This window comes from Suricata suricatta, chromosome 10 (assembly GCF_006229205.1).
Source record: "Suricata suricatta isolate VVHF042 chromosome 10, meerkat_22Aug2017_6uvM2_HiC, whole genome shotgun sequence".
Lineage (NCBI taxonomy): Eukaryota > Metazoa > Chordata > Mammalia > Carnivora > Herpestidae > Suricata > Suricata suricatta.
Genome location: NC_043709.1, coordinates 106,111,845 through 106,123,597, shown reverse-complemented (window position 1 = coordinate 106,123,597; position 11,753 = coordinate 106,111,845). Strand labels below are relative to the sequence as shown.

The 11,753-nt window shown below is 38.6% G+C and overlaps 2 protein-coding genes across 3 annotated transcripts in view; one reads left to right on the top strand and one right to left on the bottom strand.

Annotated features, from left to right (window-relative positions):
* Positions 1 to 10,176, bottom strand: part of LOC115305343 (translation initiation factor IF-2-like) — a 145,133-nt gene extending 134,957 nt beyond the window's left edge. The window contains exons 1-2 of the mRNA XM_029955569.1: positions 10,161 to 10,176; positions 9,094 to 9,266 (exon numbers count right to left, since the gene is read on the bottom strand). Of these exons, the coding sequence (XP_029811429.1) occupies positions 9,094 to 9,266; positions 10,161 to 10,176 (189 nt within the window). The remainder of the gene's footprint in view (positions 1 to 9,093; positions 9,267 to 10,160) is intronic.
* The window catches only part of MPP7 (membrane palmitoylated protein 7), a 298,285-nt gene that overhangs the window by 67,681 nt on the left and 218,851 nt on the right, over positions 1 to 11,753 (top strand). The gene's annotated exons all lie outside the window — the stretch shown is intronic.

Here is an 11,753-nt window from a genome sequence, read left to right as displayed (position 1 = left end):
ATTTGCCAGTGTTTTTTTCCTTTCTGTAGGTTGTCTTTTCACTCTGTTGTTTACTTCATTTTCCAAAAATTTTTTAAGTTTTCTCTATTTCCATTTATTTATTTTTACCTCTGTTGTCTGTGCTTTTGGTGTCCTATCCAAGGCATCATTACATTTCAATGTCATGAGGCTTTCCCCGTTTTATTTAATTTTATTAAAATAATTTTTTTGTAATCTTTATTTTAGAGAGAGAGAGAGAGAGAGAGAGAGAGAGAGAGAGACTGAGTGCGAGTGCAGGAGGAACACAGGGAGAGAGGGAGATATAGAATCTGAAACAGGCTCCAGGCTCCAAACAGCACAGAGCCTGACATGGGGCTCAAACTCATGAATCTGTGAGATCATGACCTAAGCAGAAGTTGGACAACTGACTGAGCCCCTCCCTTGTTTTATTTTTAAGAGTTTTATAGTATTAGGTCTTCTGTTTAGGTTTTTGTTTTGTTAATTTTATACTTAGTGCATGGTAAGGGCCCCCATAATTCTTTGGCAAATGGGTAATCAGTTTTGCCAGCACCACTTGTTGAAGAGATTTTCCTTTTTCTGGTGAATAGTCCAGGTACCTTGGTTGAAGGTCATTTGACTACATGCCTGAGAGTTTTTTTTTCTGGGTTCTCTATTCTGTTTCATTGGTCTATGTCTTGATGCCAGTACCACACTGTTTTGATTACTGTAGCTTTGTAATATGTTTTGAAATCAGGAATTGTGAGGCATGGAACTTTCTTCTTCTTTTTCAGTATTGTTTTTGGTTTTCAGACTCCTCTGAGATCCCCTGTGAATTTTAGGGTAGTTTTTCTATTTCTGCAAAAATGTCATTTGGATTCTTTGGTCAGGATTGCAATAAATCTGTAGACTGTACAGGCAGATGGACGTTTTAACACTCCGGAGTTTTCCAGTCAGTGAACACAGATGTCTTTCCGTTTATTTGCATCTTCTTTAATTTCTTTCAGCAGTTTTTCAATCTTACAGGCCTTTCAACCTTTCTGGTTGAGTTTACTCATGACTGTCTCCTTCTTGTTGATGCTATTGTGAATGTGATTCATTTCTTAATTTCCTTTTTGGATTGCTTGTGGTTTGTGTTTGAAAACTCGGTTGATTTTTTGGTGTTGATTTTGTATCCTTCCACTTTGCTGAATTTGCTTAGTACTAAAAATTTGTGTCTGTGTGTAGAATCTTTTGGGGTTTCTGCATATAATACCGTCTAATGTCATCTGTGAACAGAGATAATTTTCCTTCTTCCTACGCATTATGCTGCCTTTCATTTACTTAGCTTTCTGGCCAAATTGCAAAGCGTTGTAGTGCCTAGTATTATGTCGCATAGAAACAGCAGGAGTGGGCATCGATGCTTTGTTCATCTTAGAGGAAAAGCTATCAGTCCTCTACTGTTGGGTATGATGTTGGCTGTGAACTTTTTATATGTGGCCTTTATTATGTTGGCCCACTGGTTAAGTGTGTGTTGCTTAATTTCCACATATTTGCGGACATTTATTTTTCCTTCTGTTTTTGATTTCTGCTTTCATTCCATTGAGGTCAGAAAAGATACTTGGTATGAGTTCAGACTTCTTAAATTTGTAAGACTTGTTTTGTGGTCTGACATGTGGTCTGTCCCGGAAAATGTTCCATGTGTACTAGAGAAAAATGTGTATTTTGTTGTTGAATACAGTGTTCTGTATAAGACTTTTAGGTACCTTTGGTCTACAGTATTCAAGTCCTCTCCTCATTGATTTTTCTGTCTGGTTGTTTTTTTTCTATTGAAAGAATGATATTGAAGTCTACTCTTACTGTTGATGTCTATTTCACCTTTCAGCTCCGTCAATGTTTGCTTCATATATGTAGGAGTTCTGTCGGGAATATATATTTATAACTGTCATAGCTTCTTGGTGAGTTGATCTTTTTATTATTACATAATGTCCGACTTTGTATTTCATTACAATTTTTGACGTTGTCTCTCTTGCCTTTTAGTATGGCCCCCTGCTGTCTTTTGGTCAGTATTTGCAGGATATCTTTTTCTCATCCTTTCACTTTCAACCCACGTGTGCCTTTAGATCTAAAGTGAGTCTCTGGTACACAGCATAGAGTTGGTTTTGTTTTTTCAGTCCATTCATTCATTCTATTATTAAGTCTTTTGATTAGAGAGTTTAGTCCGTTTACATTTAAAATAATTACTGGTAAAAGAGTTTTTTATTACCATTTTCTTAATTGTTTTCTGTATGTCTTGTAACTTTTTTCTCCCTCTTTTCCTTTATTACTGCCTTTTCTTTATTACTGCCTTTTCTTTGTGTTTTAATGAGTTTTTCGATAGTCACTTTGATTCCCTTTTCATTGGCTTTTGTGTATATTCTATAGATATTGTCCTTGTAGTTTTTATGGGAATTACGTAAAATATCTTCAAGTTTTAACAATCTGTTTTTTAAAGTTTTATTTAAGTAATCTTTCCACCTAATGTGGGGCTCAAACTCACGACCCTGAGATCAAGAGTTGTATGCTCCTCCAACCGAGCCAGCCAGGTGCCTCTTTAATAACCTATTTTAAACTGATAACTTCAATTGCATATAAAAACTCAACTCCTTTATGTCTCTGTCCCCGTTTCCCCGCTATATGTTATTGATGTCACAAATTGCACCTTTCTATATTGTGTCTTTTAACATAGATTTAATGCTTTTGCCTTTTAAATTCTACACAAGAATGAAAGTGATTTATGTACCAACATTACAATACCATAGGATTTTATATTTGCCCAAATATTACCAGAGAGCTTTATATTTTCATATGGTTTTGTGTTGTTATTTAGTGTCTGTTTCTTTTTCTTTTCTTTTCTGTTTTTTTTTTTTTTTTCAACTTGAAAGCCTCCCTTTAGTATTTTTTGTGGGGCAGGTCCAGTGGTGATTAACTCCTTCAGCTTTTATCTGAGAAAACCTTTATTTATTTATTTATTTATTTATTTCTTAACACTTACTCATTTTTGAGAGACAGAGACAGAGTGTGAGTTGGGGAGGAGCAGAGAGAGAGGGAAACACAGAATAGGAAGCAGGCTCTAGGCTCTGAGCTGTCAGCACAGAGCCTGACACTGGGCTCGAACTCACCTCATGACTTGAGGTGAAGTTGGATGCTTAACTGACTGAGCCACTGAGGTGCCCCTTATCTGGGAAAATCTTAATTTCTCCTTTACTTTTAAGGGATAACCTTACAGATTTAGTATTCGTGGTTGGTGGTTCTTTTCTTTCAGCATGTTGTATATATCTTACCACTGTATTCTGACCCACAACATTTCTGCAGAGACATTGGCTTTTAATCAATAATGGAAGTTCCCTTTTATGGTATGAATCTCTTCTCTCTTGCTGCTTTCAATATTGTTTTTCTCTGTAACTTTTCAGGTTAATTATAATGTGTCTCGGTGTGAGTCTCTTTGCATTTACTCTAACTGGCATTCATTGAGCTTCTTGAATTTATGTGTCCATTTCTTGCCTCACATTTGGGACATTTTCAGCCATTATTTCTTTACATAAACTCTCTGCTTCTTTCTCACTTCTCCTTCTGGGTCTCCCATAATGGGAGGTGCCTCCCATAATATAGTCTTTTTATGGTGTTCTATATGGGCATCGGCTCTCGTCACTTTACTTCCCTTCATTCTTCTTTTTTTTTTTCATTCCTCTGACTCAGTAATTTCACATGATGTTTAGTAGTTTGCTGATTTTTTGTTCTGCTTGATCAAGTCTGAAGATGGATCTGTCTACTGAATTTTTCAGTTTATTCTTCAGCTCCAAAGGTCATTTACCTATTTTTCTTTCAAGTTTCATTGTGTTGATATTATTTTGTTTGTGCATTGTTTCCCATATTTCATTTAGGTATCTATTTGTGTTGTCTTTTAGCTCATTGAGCATCTTTAGAGTGATTATTTTAAATTATTTGTTAGGTAATTGATACCCAGTTCTTTTTCTCTTTCAAGTTTGTTTAAGAGAGAGAGAGAGGGAGGGGGAGGGGCAGAGAGAGAGAGAGAGAGAGAGAGAGAGAGACAGAGAGAGAGAGAATTCCAAGCAGGCTCGGTGCTCAGGAACTGAGATCATGATCTGAGCTGGAATCAAGAGTCAGATGCCTAATGGACTGAACCACTCAGGTGCCTCATAGATTTCCATTTCTGTAGGGTTGGTTGTGGTGCTTTATTTTGCTCTTTTGACTGGCTCATCTTTAACTGTCTCTTTGTAGTCCTCTTGATCTTCTGTTGAGATTTGGTTGTTTGAAAAGACAGTCTCGTCTAGTCTTTATTGACTGGCTTCACAGAGTGCAAGATCCTCGCCAATCAGCCTGAGTAGAGATTCTATGGACCTCTCAAACTTCTTCTGGAGATTCCAGTGTCCTGGGCTTGTGTGAGTCATTTCTGAGGGTTACTTTGGCTTTCTCCTTGGGATTGCATGATCTCTGCCTCTCCTTATCATCTGTCTTTGACCGTGCCATCTCCCTGATGCTGTCATGTGCCCCGTGCTTGACTTTCTTCTCAGCAGCCTTCAACCTGGTGTCTAATTATGCTGCCTTCCTGTTTGTATTTGTAGTCAGGCAAGAAACAAACCAGTTCTTTGGGCAGCCCTTTAGCATGCCAAGTCGGTGAATGCATGTTGTTCTTTTCCCTTCCCTTCCCCTAGGGAAGAAGCTGGGTGGTGGTGGTGGTTTTTCTTGATTGTGCTTCATTGCATCAGGGAAGGTGGTTCAGGTAGAGAAAATGCAGTGAATCCCTGTTTCAGTATCACCCTTTTTTAGCTTTTACACACCTAGGTGATGCAGCCACTTAACAGGTTCTGGAGTTTCTCTGAGACAATTAGGTCTTTATATTGTTAAGTTTCTCCTAAGGGAACAAGGGTCTGGGGTTTTCTATTCCACCATCTTGCCGATGTCAGTGTCTGTCTACATTTGGTTTTTAACTCCTGCCATTGTTAGGTTGTTTTACGTGTTCCACCATGCCTGTACAGATAATCATGACTATGTTACTATTAGAGGCTTTATTGCTAAAGGGCTATATTTTTGGTAACTGCCACAATTTGATGTTCAGTGTAGCTTTTTAATAAACAGGTTTATTCTATTTTTGTGCATGGTAATTGGAATAGGAAGTGATACATAATTTGAATAAGGTTTTTTTTTGTTGGCTGACTTATTTTTAGGCTTTTTGTGAAAGTTTGAAATTACTATGAATTGTAGACAAATGTGGTGACATTTTGTTAATAAGAAAGACTCAGTAGCGTCTGAATCATGTTCTTGAGCTTCTAACCTATTTGATTATTTACTGTATAGAACATAGAAGAACAATGTCCTTGCTATCTTGCAGGATATGACAGTAGTTTTCTGGAATTATCTGTGGCTATAAGTAGGGTATGGGTTTTGTAGACATGGTGGTGTTCTAAGTGTTCAAAATCAATGGAAGGAAGACTAGGAATATTGTTTTCTAAACCGACTGGAGGTTTTGGATGGTCAGTCAGAGCAGGCTAGAGGATGTGGACATGAAACGGGAAATTTTCTTATTTGTAAATAAACAGCATAAAATAAAACAAGGGGATTAAAGGAAAGGATGTGGGAAGGGGGAGCTAATATTTGAGCATCTGGTGTGCTTCCTGTGCTTTAGATACATTGTGTCATACCCCTACCCCCAAAGTGAGCGAGTCAGAAATGGTATTTACATTTGACAGGTGAGAAAACCGAATGGGATGGTTAAGTGAGAGAGTTAAGGGGCAGCATTGTTTAGGGTGATTGGCAGTGTGGACGTTAGATCCGTATATACTGACCTTAGAATTCTTTCAAGTTGTGGGCTTAAGGCAAGTTGCTTAAAATTCAGTTTCCTCCTTTGTAAAATGATAATGGTGCTTACATTATAGGATTATGCTAAGAATCAAATGAAACAGTGCATGTAGAGTTTTTAATCTCATGTCTGGGAAGTTGTACATACTCGATGTCACTAACACACACACACATATATATATATATATATACACACACACATATATATATACACAAATTTACATATTTATACTTTATACATATTTGTATATAACATATATATAGCTTAAATTGGTATTTTACTGCATCCTTGTAAGTTGTGCATATGGTAAATGGTAGAATCAGAAGACTGGTCTTTCACCAAAGCCGGTATTTTCATTATAGGACCTCTAAAAGTTTGCTAGATTAGAGGACTTGAGAAATAGAGAGATGAAATTGAAGTCGAAAGTGTTAATAAAGCTGTCATCTGTTGGTTGGCTGCTATTGGTTAGGTGTTTTACTTATGTCATTGCGTTTAATCTCATTTCATTAAGTAGCCCGGCCAAGACCAGGAGTCAGTACTGCAGAGCAGGTCTGTGTCCTTTCAAACTCTGTGCTCTTCCTCATTAGGCGGTGCTTTCTCCCCAGGAGTAAACTCATGAGGTTATTCTGACCTTGCAGGGAAAGGGAGCTCTTGGAGGAATGGAACTGGTCACATACAGAAGTACTTCTGAATAAGGTTCATTATGGAGGTTTTTTTTTTTTTTTAATGTTTATTTTTTGGAGAGGGGGGAAGGGGCAGAGAGAGAGGGAGACACAGAATTCGAAGCAGGCTCCAGGCTCTGAGTGGTCAGCACAGAGCCCAACCCAAACTTGAGCCAAAGTTGGACACTTCATCCACTGAGCCACCCGGGTGCCCCTCTTCAGTCTTTAAGGACACATGATGGTATGGTTTCCATCCTTAAGGGACGCTAGTGGGGTGACTTAAGCCCAAGAAAAATAGAAAGTTATATTGATATATTTTAATGATCAAAAATGGTTACAAGATTAATTTTTTTTTCCCATCGAGAAGACTTAAGGGAAAGTGGGTAAAATGCTGGGATGGATCTGGAATTGAGAATTGGTCAAGGAGGATAGGAAGTGACCATTCTCCCCTGCACCAACAATTAGAGGAAAGTGCTAAAACACAGGGGAAAAAAAGTGGGCCATTGATGGTTAATGGTATAATCTTGAGGACTATCCACGACTCTTTAGCTATGGGTGGTAGGACATAAATATAATGAAAAAAAGGCATCCTCCGAAAAAACCGTGTCACACTGTAAGGGGGGGATGCGCACAGCTCCAGGAGTGCTGCCGGTCTTACTGGAGAACCATCTGAGGGAAAATACTGGGCTCGGGTGCACTGATGTGCTGTCGATGGTTTGCATCATCTGGAGTGAGCTCAGTGCTTGTGAGTGTCAGTTCATTCATTACACCTGCACTTCCTGACAGGGCGGGGCAGGAGCTGAGTGAGCCCGTGTGGCACCCGGTGCTTCTCGCCGGGACCCCTGGCCAGGGCCAGCCCTGCTGTGTGCTTATGCCCCTTTCGGGCAAGCGGGCCAGTGCTTTTTGTGGGCTTTCCTGGCAGCCTCTTGGCCTGGGGAATCTAAAGCTGCATTTCTCCTCTTTTAAGGCTAAAGTTTTACAGGATTTTTTTCAATGGGATTCTACTTTTTCTGTTGCTTTGGTATTTATGGAAAGGAGATAATGTGAAGTTTGTGTTATATAAAAATGGAGTCCTCTTGAGTTTGTAAAATGCAGGGTGTCTTAAATTTTTTTTTTATAATTTTTCCCTTTTTCTGGAGAGCTAGGAAAAAGATTTTTGTGTTTGGTCATTTAAAGTATATTTTCTTACATGTATAGGACCCTAACAGGTTGCCAGTTTTAAATTAGTCTTAATTTTCTGTACGTATTGACAGATTGTAATATTCTTGAGATAGACAAAATTCAAATGAGATTTTGGGTATGATTAGGAACTGCTGTGTCTGTTGTTTCACATGCATTTCTGCATTAAACAATGGAAGTGATTTTTTAAAAACTCATTTCCTTTGAATATTTAAATAATAACCAATAAAAATGTTACTGGAAAGTCACTAGCAGATAGGGTGTCTTGGCATAGAATAGTGCTCAGCAAACTTGGCCCTCTGTCTGTTTCTGGAAATAAAATATTATAGGAACAAAGTCATACCAAGCTCATTTATGTATTGTCTGTGTTCATACCAACACTATAGAGACCACAAAGGTGGAAATATTCACTGTCTGCTGTTTGTAGGAAAAGTTTGCTTATTGCTGGTGTAGAATAGCAGTTCTCTCAACTTTTAGGGTCTGTGGAACTTTATACATTTGTTGGGGTGCCTGGGTGGCTCAGTCAGTAAGTGTTGAACGTCGGCTCAGGTCATGATCTCATGGTCTGTGAGTTCAGCCTGTTCTCGGGCTGTGTGCTGACAGCTCAGAGCCTGGAGCCTGCTTCAGATTCTGTGTGTGTCTCTCTCTGCCCCTCCCCTGTTCATGCTCTCTCTCTCTCTCTCTCAAAAATAAACATGAAAAAACCCCACATTTGTTAATATCACCACTGATCTCAGAAGAGCCTCTGGGTATTGGCAAGCTACTGGAACTATGCAAAATGGAGTCTGGGTCCTAGTATGTTTGCATTTCTCAGTTAACATGGTACCTTGCAGGTGAGGAAGAAGAGCCTATAGTGGAACAGAGTTTTATAAAATTCTATTTTGGGGGGCACCTAGGTGACTCAGGAGGTTGAGTCTCTGACTCTTGATTTCCACTCAGATCATGATCCCGGCATTGTAATGTCAAGCCCCACGACAGACCCTGAGCGTGGAGGCTGCTTAAGCTTCATTCTTTCTCAGGACTCACAGATGGCTCAGTCAGTCGTGTCTGATTCTGGATTTTAGCTCAGGTCATGATCCCCCAGTTTGTGAGATTTTGATGTGAGTTTGTGACATAGAGGGGTGGTGGGGTGGGAGTAGTGGCAGTCCTGTGGGACCCTGTCCTGTGGGGTCCGATGCTGTCTCCAGGTGGATAGTGTCAGAATTGAATTAAACTGTAGGACACTTAGCTCGTCTTGCAGAAGCGCTTGATGTGTGGGAAACCACACCTGGTGTCAGAAGAGAAGTGGTGTAAAATGTAGTGAAGTGCAGAGAAGAGGAGGCACGCGGGAGGAGTCCGTTTCTTTAATTGTGTGAATGTGCCTATTAATGAAAATTTTTGCAGGGGACTGTTTCACTAGGTACAATGAAGACCATGTTTGCTTTTCTGACAACTTACAAAAAAACCTTTCTGCGACAAACTCTTGCACTTCTGTGGTCGACCGTTAGATGGCATGAGCGCTTCGGGAGCCCTCAGGGCTGCCCAGCGCCAGTAGAAAGTGAACGTTGCAAGCTCGCAGCCCGGTGCATAGTTCACTGTTTCCACATGATCGATGCCAGCAGAACCTGATACTGTGTGATATATAGAAGCAAGGTACAACTGGAATAATGAAATTTCAAAAATAAGCCTTTTTAAAGGAGGGTTGTAATAGTTCTATTGGGTATTGTAAATGCTTCAGGTGCACTTGATACCGCTGTTAGGTTCCTGGCGTTTGGGTCTCTCTCTTTTTTTATGGAAAGATGGATTGAACTTCAATTTAAGAATATTCGGTAATCCCTCTCAGGACATACTGTAACAGCTGGTATTTTTGTGTTGTAGTAAATCGATTCCATACAATAGTCAGTAATAATTATGGCTGGGTTCTGACAAATTCCAAAGTATTTTCAATAAATTTAGCCAAAGAAAATAACATGATTACTAGAAAAATTTAGCTCCGTTTGAAAGCTAAACCCAGCCACTCTGCTACATTCTACAAAATAGTAAGCATTTTACTGGTTGGGATTTTATCAAACCATTTCTTTTATTAAGATATTTATATATGTTCTGAGACGATATTACTTTCTAGCATATATTTCTTAGGTGATATGACTTTGGTAAAATTTAACTGCAAGTGTTCATTATGAAATAAAAAATGCGATATGCTAAGGCCTTTCATAAGTGGCTTCATATGTCCTTCAGCAGCATCTACTCAGAAGGGCGTTTTGATGTGGGAACATAAAGTTGTCTTAGTATTACTAGAACGTTTGATAGAAGCAGGAGATCACTTACTATACAGTGTTTGCAATTTATAAAAGTGAAGCATTGTAAGTTCCCTAAGGTGCGAGGAAAATGGGAGTTTGCGTGGTACAAACTATATTGTATATCTGTGTTTCTATAGTTAAGCAGTCTGTACTATTTAAATTATGACTTATGGCATAAGATCCTTAGTTATCTAAATAACACACATGCATGTGATAGCTGTTTACCCACATCCATGTACATATCGCCCTAATGGGAGAAATGTGTGTGCATACACCTTCCAAATTTCAACGGTTTACTCCTTTTTTTCTCAGCAAAACAGAAAAGCCTTACCGAATGCTTTCTTGAAATCCTGTATGGTCTGTTTTCTACTTTGTGTTCCAATTAAGGAACACGTGTAGGTAGCTGAATTTTAATCCTGATTGTTTTGAATCGTTTATGAAAGCAAAAGCAGAGGTAACTTTTAAAATTAGTGGGGAAAATAGCCTCATAGGTGGCGTTAAGTGACACATAAGTCTTTTTCTCTTATTTTTAGCTTAGTGATTTATATTTTATTTGGTATTTAAAATAACTGCTCTCATATTTTTAATTAATAGTCTTCCCTGTAGGGCTATGCCTGCATATTTTAACTTTGCCAACCTTTCTAAGACGAAACAAAATGCAGGCCACTCCAACAGATAGTCTGGTTCAAGAGAGTCTGGTGAATTTTCTCATACTAAAGTTCGCTTTGATAATTAAATAGCTAATTTAGAAAGTCTGAATAGAATTTTACAGTTTGGACTTTTTCAAGTGAAGTTTGGCAGGTTCATTTTTCCTTATCTGTCATATGAATCAGCAATTTAAAGGCTTTACGAATTGAAGTGAGCCAGTTTTTTGAGTGTTTACAATATCTGTTTTTCTTGTGAATATATGTTAAAATATGCTTTTAAATTACTGACTTTGCTTTATAGAGAACTGCGGAAAAGGCCCCCCAAAATGGACCTCAACACATTGTGTGGGTCTTCTGATTTCTAAGAAGTGTAAATGTAGTCTGTTTTCCGTGATTAGGCAGCCGTGGTCCAAATTTAAACCACATGGCCTTCTCCCGGGTGTGAGGCCAACGTAAATTTTAATCTCGCTACTTTCTTTTATGTTTGCATTTTATAATCTCCTTGCTTAAACTAAACAACTCCAGTCATAATGGCCAGTGTTTCTTGTTTGCTTATTACATGCCAGACTCTGTGTTGCGAACCTTAGCATATGTAATTATCAAACGGTCCTAAAGGGCTGTTCTCTCCATTTGTATGTAAGGAAATCAGGGCGCAGTAAGACTCAATAACTTGTCCAAGATCCCAGACTTAGCAGAATGAAAGATCAGGTAAAACTCTGGAGTTCTCGCTCTTGAGTTACTTACTATATGATAGCGCCTTGTTAATTTTGCTAATTATTTCGGGATAAACATCGGTGAAAACAGCTTTAGAAAAAAATGGATATTTTTCAAAGGTGCATCAAAGCCCACTTTCTTCCTAAAAGAATTTGCTTTCCTGTATTAGCTTGGCTTGGTAGGTTTCATTGAGGTTATTAGCACTTGACTTCTGTGAATCTCTAACATCGTCACCTCTCAGTTTCTCAGGGTGATTTTGCAGCTCTCAGGTAGAGAACTTTGCAGTTAGTTAGAACTTTGCAGTTGTCCTGTTAGGATAGCTATTGAAAAAATTACAATTACTTAAAATTTGTTGATGGTCTATAGAGTCTCTGTTCTGCTCTAGGAGGATAGTGTGGAATCACAGTAATAGAGGCAAAGGATTTTAGAACAGCACTGGCGTAAAAATCTTCTTTCA